Raw genomic sequence first — 16,607 nt, 5'->3', positions numbered from 1 at the left:
TTAAAACACGACGGTACTGAGCCCTTGAGTGCGATGGTACGACCCCCTTGTGTATGACGGTACGGTGGCCTTTTTCTTGTCCCCATTCCATCTTGACTGTGATGGTGGGGTGGATGTTATTCAATTCATTAAAAAGAAATAACGTCACAATCTAGGGAGGATGGCCACAAGGACCATACCTCAACTACGTATATACTTAAACCAGACTTTCGGTATGGGAAAAAGAAGACAGACTGGCCTTTCTACATGTATTAAGAAGACAGACTGGCCTTTCTACATGTATTGATAGATAGTCTGATCATTTGTCTTGTAAAATCTACAGGAAGCTTACCAAGTCTGAAAGTTGCATTCATTATATTTCAGTACATGATCCGTCTATAGAAAATGTCTATAGTTATGTCTATGTTTTCAAGAGCACTACGGATATGTGATCCCATAGGCCCGGTAGGTGAATGTAATCTTATGAGACACATCTTTAGGGTAATTATATTTTCCCAAGTGGTTTGTGAACCAAGCTTACTGGAAAACTAGGAAGACATTTTATGCTTCTTGTAACAACGATGTGACAAATATGGATAAGTCTAAAAGTTTAGCGTTGCCCTATTCTAATTTGACACATTTTCTAAAAACTGTTCTTGTTATGTTGTTTTCCAGTACAATAATACCATCATTAAGACCTTAATAAATAGTAGGCCAAATCATGCAACAATTGGGAGTGTTTACGCCGTCAAATGCAAGGCATGTAAATATATTTATGTAGGCCAGACTGGTAAAACTGTAAGGGAGAGGTGTTATTGGCACCGTCATGCAGTACGCAGGGATGACCACACAAAAATATGCGATCGTCAAACACTGTCATGAAAATAATCACCCTGGCCATAGATCTTGAAAATCCCGTTATTCTATACCCCTCTGATGATTATGCCACACGTAACGTCATTGAATCTATCTTCATTGCTATTACTAAGAACTTTGATTTGTCCTCAGGCAATGTTAAAGCCCATCATTATGAAAGAATTTAAAAACACGAAAACATAAAAAAAGTTGTTCACGACACACCCAGCTACCCAGGTCAACTCCCGCCACCTGACCCAGCCACCCAGGTCAACTCCCGCCACCTGACCCAGCCACCCAGGTCAACTCCCGCCACCTGACCCTCCTTAATCACTCTCTCTTACAAGAGTTACGACCAGACCTAGCAGACAGTGCTTGGCCTAGAAAGATTGGTGCTGGACGGCGGGGACCATGTGTGATGTTGGGATTTAGATAACTTGGTTAAGTACTGGCAACACCTGATGATGGGGTGGATTGTCTCCACGAAACATGTCGTGCCACATGTATAGAAACATTACATGTCAATTGAAGTTGCATGAACTCCTACTGAAGTGCGGTTTCACCATACTATCATCACGGACAAGTGTGATCATCATATCTATCTATCTATCTATCTATTTATCTATCTATCTATCTATCTAAAGGTTTGATTTGAGTTGCTCTCACAAAGCTAGCGGGATGGGGTAAGGTCATAGCCAGGTCGGCAACTGATGGTGGTGGTGTGGTGTCAGGGGGGAGAGAGAGAGTGTGAGTTGGTGGGGGTTTATGTGTTTGTGGTGGTGGTGGTGTGTGTGTGTGTGGTTAGCGTGACGCACAGCTAGTTGTGGCTAATAACGCTGCAGATGCCAGCCACGAAGGCTGATGATTTCCATATACTAACTGCACGAAAAAAAAAAAATGAAAAATATATAAAAAAGAAAAATGAGGGATGATAATGAGATAATGAGGGGGGTGTGTGGGGTGGAGGGGGTCATGTCATTCGTGAGGTAATGAGTAATGACGCTGCAGGGGGGGTGGGGGGGGGGTCGGCGTCATGAGCATAATTATGATGCTTCAGGGGAGATCCCCCCCCCCCACCCCCATCCCCCCCTCAGGAATTCTATGATTCACCCGAAGTCTTAGATGACGGCAACTAAGTCTCTGATTCCAATATACGTTTTCGTTTCTTAATAACATCGAGAACAGGGGTACGACCCTTGGGCACGACGGTACGACCCTTGGGCACGACGGTACGACCCTTGGGCACGACGGTACGACCCTTGGGCACGAGGGTACAATACCTCGAGCACGAAGGTACAATACCTCGAGCACGATGGTACAATTCTTGAGCACGACGGCACCATCCATGACCACGACGGTACGACCCTTGAGCATGAATGTACGACCCTTGAGCAGGACTATACGACCCTTGAGCACGACGGTACGACCCTTGAGCACGATGGTACGACCCTTGAGCACGATGGTGCGACCCTTGAGCACGATGGTGCGACCCTTGAGCACGATGGTGCGACCTTTAAGCATGACTGTACGACCCTTGAGCACGACGGTACGACCCTTGAGCACAACGGTACGACCCTTGAGCACGACGGTACTACCCTGCAGTACGACGGTACTACTCTTGGGTACAATGTACGATGGCCTGGCCTTTCACCCGACCCTTTAAAGAATCAGGTCAAAAGGCCAAAGCCATTTACACCCAAGTGTCGTATCCCATCCCGTCCTGCTACAGGGGTCGTACCCTCGTGCTGGGGGAGGGAGGGAGGGTCGTAACACCGTGCCGAAGGAATCAAAGTCAACGGTGGCAAATGCCACGGACACTGCACGTTCCTGCCTCCGACATACCACAGGGGTAACTCAGCCAAGCACATCCCTCACATGGCCAGCACCCCCAACCCTCCACTCCCCTAACCAACCTTGCCTTGAGCGTTAGTACATCCTTACCCTAACCTGACCAAGTTACCCAACCCCTCCATGTCTTTGGACCACCTGGTCTGATATCCCCATGTGATAATGCTTACAGACTGATCCTTAAAGCCTCCGGTGAGGCAGGAACTAACCCTGAAAGCCTCTGGTGAGGCAGGAACTAACCCTGAAAGCCTCTGGTGAGGCAGGAATTAACCCTTAAAGCCTTGTTGAGGTAGGTAGTGACCCTGAGAGCCTCTGGTGAGGTAGGTAGTGACCCTGAGAGCCTCTGGTGAGGTAGGTAATGACCCTGAGAGCCTCTGGTGAGGTAGGTAGTGACCCTTAAAGCCTCTGGTGAGGCAGGAACTAACCCTTAAAGCCTCTGGTGAGGTGGGTACTGACCCTGAGAGCCTCTGGTGAGGTTAGGTAGTTACCCTGAGAGCCTCTATCGAGGTAAGTAGTGACCCTGAGAGCCTCTGGTGAGGTAGGTACAGACCCTGAGAGCCTCTGGGGAGGTTAGGTAGTGACCCTGAGAGCCTCTGGTGAGGTAGGTAGTTACCCTGAGAGCCTCTATCGAGGTAAGTAGTGACCCTGAGAGCCTCTGGTGAGGTAGGTACAGACCCTGAGAGCCTTTGGGGAGGTTAGGTAGTGACCCTGAGAGCCTCTGGTGAGGTAGGTAGTGAACCTGAGAGCCTCTGGTGAGGTAGGTACAGACCCTGAGAGCCTCTGGTGAGGTAAGTAGTGGGGCGACAGTAAGGCAGCAGGTAGCCAGGAGCCAGGGTTAGTAATCAATACAACACCAACACTTACCAAACTCTTCTCTCTTCACCTCGCCTTCTCTCATCTAATGTTCATCTGCGCTTTACGATGTACCACTCTCTCCTACTACGCTGCAACCTCCCCTTCGTCACATCTCGACTCTACGATATGCCTATCTCAACCTCCCCTTGCACATCCCGACTCTACGATATGCCTATCTCAACCTCCCCTTCCACATCCCGACTCTACGATAGGCCTATCTCAACCTCCCCTTGCACATCTCGACTCAGTGATACGCTTATCTCATCTCTTATCTTCTTGTTCCTCCATCAAGCTCTCTCCTGGAGCTTCGACCTAGCATCTGGCCTTTTAGAAGAATTCATTTTTTTTTTCTTTATCTTTCTTCATCCAATATTTTCGTTTCTTCCCCAGACCCTTCCTCTTATCTACACCCCCTCATTTGAATATGCTAATCTCTCCTAATCACCTATCGTGTTCTTAAACCGTCATTTGCCGCTCGTGGACTGACTATGATAAAGATAATGATAAGGCTTATCATCGAAGGTCATCGAAACCTCATCACTGACTTCATTCATACCTTCATTCACTCACTGTACTGCATTCTTGAAATCATCCTTCAATATGACCTGCTTTTTTCATCTTGTCAACCACACAGTAAATCTCCAAGGTCTCCAAGCTTTACTCTCCAAAGCTTCAAGATCTCCAAGCTTTACTCTCTATATCTTCAAGATCTCCAAGCTTTACTCTCCAAAGCTTCAAGATCTCCAAGCTTTACTCTCTATATCTTCAAGATCTCCAAGCTTTACTCTCCAAAGCTTCAAGATCTCCAAGCTTTACTCTCCATATCTCCAAGGTCTCTAAGCATTTTTTTCCATATCCTCAAGGTCTCCAAGCTCTACTCTCCTTCAAGGTCTCCAAACTCTATTCTCCATCAAAGTCTCCAAGCTCTATTCTCCTTCAAGGTCTCTAAGCTCTATTCTCCATCGAGGTCTCCAAGCTCTATTCTCCATCGAGGTCTCCAAGTTCTACTCTCCTTCAAGGTCTCCACAAGCTCTGCCGTCATATCCACCCGGAGAGTCTCTACAAAACAGGTCACCTCTTTCCATACAGTGTCGTCAGTCTGGTTTTTTGCCTCAACATCCACAAAGAGAGAAAATGGGCAACCAATCGCGCCTGCTGGCTGCTTCCTCCCACAGAGACGCCCCTTCCCTCCTCCCTCCCTCGACTTCCATGACACTTACCTCCTCGCCATCTCAAGGACCGAAGTCCTTCGTATATCAAGTGTTCAAGACAGAAGACGAGAGGAAGAGAGAAGAGAAATCTTCATTGTTCTTGTTTCATTTCAGAGGGGTACTGTGTGTAAGGGGCAAGCAAGAAGATAATGCTATTTCTCTCTCCGTCTCTCTCTCTCTCTCTCTCTCTCTCTCTCTCTCTCTCTCTCTCTCTCTCTCTCTCTCTCTCTCTCTCTCTCTCTCTCTCTCTCTCTTATCACAATCATCCTTTTTTTTTCTTTTCTTCTCTTCGTCGTCGTCTCCAGGTTCTGTATGATAAAGGGATGATCTAGTGTTTAAACGCCACCAACAGCTGAGTGGCTGGAGGAACAGCTGTTCTGGAGGGAGAGAGAGAGAGAGAGAGAGAGAGAGAGAGAGAGAGAGAGAGAGAGAGAGAGAGAGAGAGAGAGAGAGAGAGAGAGAGAGAGAGAGAGAGAGAGAGAATGTCACTGCAGCTGCTCTCGTCGGTGTGTTCCCCCTCAAGCAGTAAGCTGGACATCGCTGCCTCCACCCGTGCGTTGCCGGAGGAGCCTTTACCACACTCCCCCTGAACATCCTCCACCTCCTCCTCCTCCTCCTCCTGCTCCTGCTCCTCCTCCCTCCTCCTCCTCCTCCTCTTCCTCCTCCTCCCTCAAGTCTCGTAGCTCTTTCCTCCTCCTCCTCCTCCTCACTCAAGTCTCGTAGCTCTTATGGATGCCAAGATATAATCATAATTGAACGTTACTCTCGAACTCTGTTTTAACGGCCGTGCAAAGTCTGTGTGTGTGTGTGTGTGTGTGTGTGTGTGTGTGTGTGTGTGTGTGTGTGAGAGAGAGAGAGAGAGAGAGAGAGAGAGAGAGAGAGAGAGAGAGAGAGAGAGAGAGAGAGAGAGAGAGAGAGAGAGAGAGAGAGAGAGAGAGAGAGAGAGAGAGAGAGAGAGGGTCAGTTCCACAAAAAACCTGGAGGGTGATGTAGATTATGGAGGGACCTCTTGCGCGGTGGTGCCACAACAGCTGGTCCCCTTACTTTTAACTCCTCACAGCTGCGGTTTTTGTCTCTGCTGGTCTGTGTGTGTGTGTGTGTGTGTGTGTGTGTGTGTGTGTGTGTGTGTGTGTGTGTGTGTGTATCAGAGAACAGAGAGGTTCCTTGTGCACGACGGTACGGCCCTTGAACACGACGGAACGATCCTTGTGCACGAAGGTAAGGCCTTGAACACGATGGTACGACCCTTGAGCACGACGGTACGACCCTTGAGCACGACGGTACGACCTTTGAGCACGACGGTAAACCCTTGAGCAAGACAACTTTAACAAGGACGGTACGACCCCTGAGCAAGACCGTACGACCTTCCAGTACGACCCTCCCCCCCAGGACGATGATACGACCCTTGGGCATTACGACCTGGCCTCTTCACTACACCCATAAGGCCCAAGTCAAAAGATCCTCCCATTTGTGCTTCAATGCCACATCGAGGCGCAACAAATGGGGCTAATTTGCATTCTTCCTTCCAGAATAGAGAAAAAAAAAGGGAATCATTTTTCCGTTTAGGGAAGAAAGATAAAATCGACAGCTGTGTGGGCAGGCGGTCGACGGAGACCGTAATGTGAGGCGGAAACATTCAGTCGATCAGGGAACCAAGGGGGGGTTCATCATCCGGAAAGGGGGAAATTCAATACCATCCAAGGACCAAAGGGAGTGTCATTCCAAAAGGGTGATTATTGGAAAGTCCAGGTGTCATGGAGTGGCAGCTGATTCCAGGAATGAGAAAGAGACCCAAGAGGATGATAATGACGACGGCACACACACACACACATACACACACACACACACACACATACACGCACATACACACAGTCAGTCACCACTCATGACTCACATCCTCATACCACAAACAACCTTTATTTTCTCTCTTCCACCGACAAAGTGTAGCATATCAGACGCCGCTGGTTAAGTCCGCCTTAAACCCACACAGCCAAGTCGGAACTGACTTGGGGTTCGAACCACGGAGTGAGGTCGGGGTGCTAACCCCTAGAACCAGAAACCCAATCAGGTCGGCTATCCAGCGACCCTCGGGGCAATTAATGTCAGGCCTGGAATACATTATCCTTCGTTAATTACCGGCCGGGGTTGGCCCTCACTGGAAAATCTCGGTTTCCAGTCTGCATCCATGACTGCGGCTTTTGAACCTCCCGCCCACCCCCGGAGGCAACGGTGTAAAATGACTTTAAGGAAGGCCCCCCGCCCCCCTTCCACACACACACACACACACACACACACACCTAGCAAGGTGGATCGCTATCGTTAGAGGAAAGAGAACTTGGGAAGGACATGAGAGATAAGAGGATACACCCAAAGGCTAATTACCAGGTTTTATCTGTTAAGTGTTATCTAAGGACTGTGGTAGGAAGAGGATAACAGAAGCGTCCTTGTCGACTGTGTGAATGCTTGCAGGCAGACGAGGTGAAGGGGGGAGTGTAAAATTATGCCTGCTTTAAGATCAATGGGATATACTGGAACTTGTCCCTGTGGATAAGTGAGAGGAGGGAAAAGTATTCAAACTTGTGAAAGAAATCAGGGTAAAACGTATGTGACTGTAAATGAATGTGAAAGCAAACGAAAGAATGCTTGTAAATGAGATACAAGTATGTGTTTACAAACTAATGAAATATAATTCTGCGTGCTTGTACGTTATTGAGGGTAAATGGATGTGTTCTTGTAAACAGCCAGGGTAAACATATGCATACTTGTAAATGATCTGGTATAATATTATGTGCATCTTCAAACAGGTAGAATAGATATATACGTGACTGTAAATAAAACAAAGGTACATGTATGTGTGTCAGTAAATGAATTAGGATAAACGTATGCATGCATTTAAATAAATGGGATGAAGGTATGTATGCTTGTAAATCAACAGGGGAGGATGTATGTGTCGCTGCACAGTGTAGTGTACATGTAAACATATGTATGCTTATGAATAAATGGGGTTAAGGTAAATGCTTGTAAATAAACGGGCGTTAAAGACGCACGCGTGCTCGTAAATCAATGTAAGTAAACAAAAGTGAGGTTGTAAATAAAGGGTGGGGGGTTGGGAGGGGGGGGTTAAACACACGCCTGCTTGTAAATAAAATGGGGGTAAATAATTTGAGCCACATCATTATGTGTGCCTTAGTGTCTGCGTATACTGAAGTATGTATGTATGTATATGTGGATGTACGTAAGTATGCATCCGTGTATGTGTGTGTGTGTGTGTGTGTGTGTGTGTGTGTGTGTGTGTGTGTGTAAAAAAGAGTAGGGATATTAAGAACGCCACAAGCCCGGCATAAAGGGTATGAAAGGGGTGAGAGGGATCATGGAAAAGTGAGAGAGGGGGGAAGCGGTGCTGATGAAGGCGAAACAAAGGTCAGACAGGCCAAGTTAATATCAGTGAGGGGTATTGAGAGGAGGGCCACACAAGGGTACTGAGAGAAATGAGGGCCACACTAGGGTACTGAGAGAAACGAGGGCCACACTAGGGTACTGAGAGAGAGAAGGGTCACACTAGGGTACTGAGAGAGAGGAGGGTCACACTAGGGTACTGAGAGAGAGGAGGGTCACACTAGGGTACTGAGAGAGAGGAGGGCCACACTAGGGTACTGAGAGAAACGAGGGCCACACTAGGGTACTGATAGAGAGGAGGGCCACACTAGGGTACTGAGAAAGAGGAGGGGCCACACTAGGGCACAGTGGGAGGGGCCACAGCAGACCTACTGCAGGAGCAAACGAAGGAAGGCCATAAGGGTGAGGAAACGCAACAGTGAAGCAAGAGGGAGCGACAGAGAACCTAGGCAGCAGGAAAGGGTCATATGAAAGGGCAAGAGAGAGAGAGAGAGAGAGAGAGAGAGAGAGAGAGAGAGAGAGAGAGAGAGAGAGAGAGAGAGAGAGAGAGAGAGAGAGAGACTGGTCATAATGGAACCCGCGGAGGACTTTTTTTCTGTACTACAAGAAAAATAACTCATCACTTTTTCTTTCTCTGGCACGTTCTCTGTCTCTGTCTCTGTCTCTCTCTCTCTCTCTCTCTCTCTCTCTCTCTCTCTCTCTCTCTCTCTCTGGCATAAGCACAATGTACTCAGTATTAAAGAGAGGAGGAGGAAGAGGAGGAGGAGGAGGAGGAGGAGGAGGAGGAGGAGGAGGAGGAGAAGGAGGAGGAGAAGGAGGAGGAGGGGGGATTGGCTGAGGGAAGGGCCCTGTACCACTACGGAGTATGGCTGTGGGCGGAGGAGGAGGAGGAGGAGGAGGAGGAGGAGGAGGAGGAGGAGCTATGTAGGCGTGAGGACCGCGGCTTCCAACAGCTTGGTCGACCAAACGATCCAGTACAATAGCCTTGGACCAAGCCCTGGCTGCGGGGAAGTGAAGATTGCCCAAGACTCCACAAGGTATGAGGTACGCATGCCCACTACAACAGCTGCTGCTGCTTCTGTGGTGATGTATACGCGGTCTGCGATGTGAGGGGCTCCTGGGTCTGTCGACTGTAAGGTGATGATAACCAGTGCGCGCCACGCATGAACAACACACGCCTCTTCGCCTCTTCCTTCTACTGCATCTCAGATTAACAATCACGTCCCTAAAAAACCTCTTAATTCTCCCAGTCTGCTCTCTCTCTCTCTCTCTCTCTCTCTCTCTCTCTCTCTCTCTCTCTCTCTCTCTCTCTCTCTCTCTCATCACGTCTCTCTCGCTCTGCCACTCTTCCTCATTCCCTCTTGCCCTGATTCATTCGTACTCTGCCACAATCTCTGTATATCTGCTTTTATTATCGGTCTCTGTATTTCACTCGCTTCGTTTGCCCCACTGAACCTTGTCGAGGTCTCATATCCCAACAGCACTACGTTAAAAGTGCTTCATGAAGCTCCACCTTCTGCTTCGGGACGGTTCGAAGTGGTTCACTACGTTCATATCTATCGAAACTTTCTCCATCCCATGTCGTTGTCTATCGAAGAGTAAATGTTGATTTGCCTCACGGCCAACTCCGTTCATAATAATCATCTGGGCCTTCTGGAGTTAAGTGAATATTAATTCTTTCTTCATTCTCAATTCATTTTTCATCGGTATATGGTTCCTGCGTTGTAGCTATTGGCGTGGAATTTATCCACCGATTAACGTGGGATTTCAAGAATAATGAAGGCATAAGATTAACCCTATTAATCAATGTGATTGATCAGTTCCGCCTGGTATGACGGGGGTTTTATTACGACGGTTCTGACCCACATAAACCTGCCGTGATTTGGAGCCCTGTCCCAGGGTAAACGAGGTCACATTATACCGTACACACACCCCACCACCCGCCCGCTCGCTCGCTCGGGGTACCCGCTCGCAGCAAAAGTGACGCCAGCTGATCTTAAATAGATCGGCGTCCGGAGAGAGAGAGAGAGAGAGAGAGAGAGAGAGAGAGAGAGAGAGAGAGAGCTGAGCTATCGGCAACAGCGAACAACAGACGACAGCGGCCGACACACACGTCTCTGGCACTAGCAGTCACAATGACTTCCAGTTTCCTTTCGTGGACGAGTAAGACACTGAGGGGCGTTGTTCCTCCTCTCTCTCACCACCGGGCAAGCACGTCCATCTCTCTCTCTCTCTCTCTCTCTCTCTCTCTCTCTCTCTCTCTCTCTCTCTCTCTCTCTCTGTGGTGTCACGTTAGGCCCCCCGTCACACAAGCCGACACGAACAGCCGGATGAATCAACTCAGAACTACACTCCCCCTTTTGAAGCGTCAAGTGTGTGTGTGTGTGTGTGTGTGTGTGGTACGGGGGGTGGGGCAGGGCTTGAGAGAGAGAGAGAGAGAGAGAGAGAGAGAGAGAGAGAGAGAGAGAGAGAGAGAGAGAGAGAGAGAGAGAGAGAGAGAGAGAGAGCCACGGACCTCGAGGTGAGGGGTGTGAGTCCTCAAAAGAAAACTTGGTCGTTAAGCGACGGACAATGTAACTGATTTACCTGGCAGCAGCAGCAGCAGCATCAAATATCCTTTTGTGTTATCACTGGACAATGGCGCCATCTATATAGGTCACGGGTCAAGAGACAACAGCGCCACAGGTTTCGGCCCAGCGAGTCGGGAGGTCGGGTTCTCAAATGACGGTGGTGTCGTTCGGGGTGGGTCTGTTGTGGCCGAAGTAACCTCAGTGCTGAGAGTCATGTGAACATCAACACTGCTCTTATTCTATTTCTTCTTTGCCATAGATACAACATCACAACCACTGGCCGACGACACCATTCTATTTCTTCATTCCATTATGGTAGACAGACTGCGGCATTCTAATACGTGAGTGCTTACCAACTCTCTTCTATTGCGAAGGCACTCTCGATCGCGTCCATCCGAAATTTGACTCACTCATAACCAACCACTGAAAACCCTCAAGGAGAGAATGAAAGGCTTACCCTTGCTTCGTACTTCACCAGAACCCTCCCCCTACATCCCGCATTAGCAACACTAATAAAACATACTCAGCCAACCACTCTCTTATCCCTGTCTTCAACGACATGCCACCACATATGCATCTGGCTGAAACTACACTCCTCAGGCATGTTCGAGTTACGCCTTCTCGTCTGCAGTCATCGATTCTCCATGTCATAAGTCTCTCGTGTCCTCGCTACAACCTCTGTACTCGCCCAGTGGACGTGGCTGGCTTCCTGAACGCTGCGGGACCCCCACCCCTACCACAGAGGGGGGATGCTTGAGCAGGACCGTAAGATAAAAGAAAGTGAGGGAACATTATAGGGCTGACTTGTCCATTACAACGACACCCTTAACAAACAGTTTTAGAAACGTCTTATTGACACGTTTCATTCTTCCAGAAATATGCAATGCCATCAATAACGCATGAACATGCTAGAGTACTGCATCAAAATATATCTCGAATTCCTAATGATTAAAGTGTCCAAACTATTGCCCTTGATCTGCTCTGAATGTACCACACTCCACGTTATGTATTGAATAAATACACTGGCATTCCCAATCTACCTTCAGCGTGCGTAGTAATGGGTGGCATACTTTAGGTCGCTGAAGGTCAACTTTTGATTGAGTTTTGCTGAAGAAAAAAAAAGAGAAGAAAACAAAATAACTTTGCAAATGCAACATTGATGTGAGTTGCATGATTCAAAACGACATAGTTTAAGTGTAGCAGCAGCAGCAGCAGCTGCTCTTTGACATTACTGCTCACAAAATAGTGGAATGAGACGGTGAAATATACATTGCAGTTGAACAGAACGAATTGTGAACTCGTGGTGGATAATTCTATAAGTAATTCCGCAATCCGTTTTCTATAAAGGAGTCTTGAGTGGAAGGGACGGAGTTAATTCTTGTTACCAGAGCTGCCTATCATTCTAGACTCCCCACAGTTGCAAGTTAACATTAACAACATTAACGCCACTGGGACTGTAATTCAAGCAATGGATACACACACACACACACACACACACACACACACATATATATATATATATATATATATATATATATATATATATATATATATATATATATATATACAAACGAATATAATGCATATGGACGTGCACTTTCATAAAACACACAACCTTGAACAACCAGGATTCGAACCCAGGCAAATGACCAACTGATTCCACCAATTTATTTACTCGTTTCCTTAGAAGAGGCAATTCTCCTCGGTTCGCCTTCATCTATCTCTGAGGTACGACTGTACGACCCCTACGATCAAGGACAAAGATACAAGCCGTCGTACCGGAGGGTCGTACAGCTGTGCACTAAAAGCTTTGGGGGAACCCTTGTTGTCGTACTGCACTTCTGACGTCACCATCACCGTTTTCTAAGAGATTTATCGTTACAAAAAACTATTTGTTTACAGTCTCTGTTTTCATATCATGAATCATCTTGAATTAAAAAGGAATATGTAACATAATACAGGAAAATACGACCTTAAAAAAAAGATTTGTAAATCGACTCTGAACTGTAAAATTTTTTTCTATATGTTTTAACCTTTACGTTAAACCTTCTAATATTAGATAAAGTCCTGAAACATATAGAAACCTTCCGTTTTAATGACTTTAGATTATTCATAAAGATTTTAATATTACATTTAAATCGAACATTTTTTTTGTATTTTTTTTTTTTTTCAGACGAGAGAGAAATATGGTAAATACGAGGGAGGATGTGTTGCTAGAAGTGGCAAACTTGAAAGTGTGTTACAGGCATCAAATGTTTTCAGAACCCACGCCGTCCACACATGCAAGGCATCAAAGATTACATATATATATATATATATATACGAATAAGGTGCATATGAACTCGCACCTTCATAGAACATACAAATCTCCAACAGCCAGGATCGAACCCGGGACCTCTGTGTTACAGGCGGGAATGCTACCGCTACGCTATATATATATATATATATCCATCACAACGGCGACATGTACAAACAGTGACTGAAACTGGTCAAGTTTCCCTTTGGGAATTCTAAGAGTTATTGAGATTCTTTGTTTTGGGAACCTAAGTAGAGTTAACGTTAGCTACTTTGCATTCAACCTCATTGGGGAATATTAAGTGTTTAGTTTTACTGTAATGATTCACCAAGAATAAACTTTAAATATCTGTGACATCATCAATTAAGTCAATATTCAGTGTTCAAAAAAGAAAATTCACCTACTTTTGGTTTCCCTGTGATATACATATGCATATATATATATATATATATATATATATATATATATATATATATATATATATATATATATGGATGAAGGCAGCAAGTATGAATATGCACATATGTATATATGTATATGTCTGTGTATGTATATGCATGTATACATTGAAATGTATAGGTATGTATATGTGCATGTGTGGGTGTGTATGTACATACATGTGTATGTGGTTGGGTTGGGCCATTCTTTCGTCTGTTTCCTTGCGCTATCTCGCTAACGCGGGAGACGGCGATTAAGTACAATAAATAATATATATATATATATATATATATATATATATATATATATATATATATATATATATGAATATATATATATATATATCGATCCTTGCAGTCCCGGAACCCCATACTTGGGTTTCCTGCAGCGCCCGTAAAGTCAGCCATGTCTACCGGCCGGGAGTACAGGTCGTGAATTGTGTATGTACGTACGTCTGGCCACAAAAAGTGCAGACACTCGAGGTGTAGTTGTCTGGTGTCTACAGTGTGGGATGCTGCAGGTGACGTAAACAACAGTTCAGTTGAAAGAAAATGGCAGGAGCTGCAAGGAAAACCTATTTACCTAGGGAGTAACTCAGCTATTCTTTTTTTCTTTCCATCTTAATATCCAGGTAGCATAAATTGGGTATGTGCAAAGGGGGGAGGAGGGGTAGTGGATGAGGACCGGGAGGCCCTGATACTCACCCGGGCAGCGAGGGATGTCTGTGGCTTCTCCAGGAGATCCCACAGGAACTTCTGGTAAGGCGCACACCTCCCTTCCCCGAAGTCCTCCTCCTCCCGCTGCCGGAGGGACTCGGCTTCCTTTCGCATCTCCTCGTGGACGTGTTCCTTCCTCTGGTGGTACTTGTGCTGGCAGCAGGACTCCAGATACAGCTCGTCTATGCCCCAGTACTCGAGATCGTCCGAGAAGGCCAGCACGCACATCTCCTCCACCAGGTGGAGCTTCCCCGTGCGGTAGAAGTTGAGGATGGAGGAGAACGAGCGTGGGTGCCGGTCAAAGAAGTATTCGTTGTCGATGAGGGAGTAGTCGTCGCAGATCTCCATGATGGCCTCGTGTGTGTTGCACTCCCGCAAGCGACCCAGGCGGGTGTGCGGCAGCCGCTCCAGCGTGCGCCACAGGACCTCGTGCCGCACGCCGCCCACGTTCAGTTGAACGCGGCGGTTGAGCGCCTTGGATCGCATGATCATGAAGGGTTCCGGGGGCAGGGAGGTCATGGAGCGACTGTGGAGGCGGGTGAGCCCCGCTGAGGACCCACGCCCCCCGCCGCCTCCCTCCTCCTTGTCGTCCTCCACCGTGTCCATCAGCTCCTCCTTGTCGGGGGGGACGTCGCCCCAGCGGACGCCCAGGGTGCCGCCCCCGCCGCCCCCAGTGCTGGGTTCGTGCGTCCCCCCGCCGGTGCCGTCCCCGGTCATGGCCGCGCGCCGCCCTCACCGCCGCCCGCCAGCCTGCTCCGCCGCCCACCGCCCACCATCACGCTGCAAGAGAAAAGAAATAATGTGATCACTCACACACACACACACAGCGGCACTATGGCATTACTACGGTCAATATATGTAAATTACGCAGTAACCTGTGTATACAATAAGGGCATTGAATCCATTCAAAACACCGTTAAAGCCATTCAAAACACCCTCAAATCCACAACATAACAGTATTACAGCCACTAAAAGTACCATCTAATCCACCAAAACGCAATAGATTCCACTAAAAACACCATCAAATCCACCCAAAAAAGCCATTAAATTAATCCAGAACATTAAATCCACACAAAACACCATACAATCCACACCAAACACCATTAATACACACAAAACTCTATTAAATCCACAAAATATCAGCCATCCATGAATTTAGATCACCATAAATGAAACAATGATTGCTCATGTTCCACATACATGCACACAACACGTCCATGACGCCAATCGCCTCTCATGAATTCAGACACATCATTTATGCAGTCCAATATCATACACTGGGAACGAATTATACCATCATCCAACACTCATATGTCCTGAGCCCTGCCCCCGCCCAACACTAATAATGGTCGAGCCACATGATTCATGGCCGGGTTCGAGTCCTGATCGCAGCAGTCTGCCCACAGCCAACGCAGCTGTTCATCTTCCCCTTCGGGACCGGTCGATTAAATGGGTATCTAAAAGGATACGTGATGTTAACCCCACACACACACACACACACACACACACACACACAAATGCTGTATACCTTGACAATATTACAGATGGCACACATGTATAATGAAGTTATATAGAGACAGCAAATACCTACCTGTGACAAGATATTTGCCATGAGATAGATACGAGTACTCCTCACCCACAGACGACATTGCCTCACACTCACACTCAATTTATCCACACTTACACGCTCTTCCAACCAACACCTACACCCACCCTCAACTCGACCGCCCTTGGAACCTTCCCTGAACTTCGATGACCGCGATCTTTGGGCATGACGGTCTGCTGGTGTACGACCCGACCTGTAATACCAGATCAAAGGCCAGAACATCGTGCTCACGAGGGAGGTAAAACCCCCCCACCGTCTAGACAGCTTCACTCATCCAACATTCCTCACCCCACCAGGAATTGCGAGGAGAATACGCCAACCTCCCACCTGCAGAAGGTTCACGGAGGGGCATGACTTGTTTGTGAACCTGCGTGCCTTCCAGTGTGCATCCGACCAACTCCTGACCGATCGTTTTAATCAAGAGCAAAATCGCATTGAGTCTAATAATACAGGCCCAACGTAACGACCGGTCATTAACGAGGCGGAGAATCCCTTGTAGCATCATTATCCAGGAATGTTATATTGAACGATCTCCACCAACCTCCCCTCCAACCCCTTACTATCTCTCCTACCTCCCTCCCTTCCTCCCTCCCTCCTCCGGTCTTCCTTCCTCCACCCATTCCCCTGACCACCACTCACGAGCGATCTCCCTGGCCCTCGCCACTCTCTGGTGATCTCCCTGGCCCTCACCACTCTCTAGCGATCTCCCTGGCCCTCACCAACCTCCAGTGATCTCCCTGACCCCTCACCACTCTCTAGCGATCTCCTTGGCCCTCACCACTCTCTGGTGATCTCCCTGGCCCTCACCACTCTCTGGTGATCTCCCTGGCCCTCACC

At 47.5% G+C, this 16,607-nt stretch overlaps 1 protein-coding gene across 12 annotated transcripts in view; it reads right to left on the bottom strand.

The window, feature by feature from the left end:
* Shab (Shaker cognate b) overlaps positions 1-16,607 on the bottom strand; it is a 432,817-nt gene that overhangs the window by 111,546 nt on the left and 304,664 nt on the right. For all 12 annotated transcript variants that reach the window (XM_071665900.1, XM_071665902.1, XM_071665899.1 and 9 more), the window contains one exon: positions 14,153-14,944. In XM_071665900.1, the coding sequence (XP_071522001.1) occupies positions 14,153-14,881 (729 nt within the window). In that variant the 5' untranslated portion in view covers positions 14,882-14,944. The remainder of the gene's footprint in view (positions 1-14,152; positions 14,945-16,607) is intronic.

Source organism: Panulirus ornatus, chromosome 10, assembly GCF_036320965.1.
Source record: "Panulirus ornatus isolate Po-2019 chromosome 10, ASM3632096v1, whole genome shotgun sequence".
In the NCBI taxonomy this organism is placed as follows: domain Eukaryota; kingdom Metazoa; phylum Arthropoda; class Malacostraca; order Decapoda; family Palinuridae; genus Panulirus; species Panulirus ornatus.
Note: the sequence above shows the minus strand (reverse complement) of the source record. Positions and strands in the feature narration are given on the sequence as shown.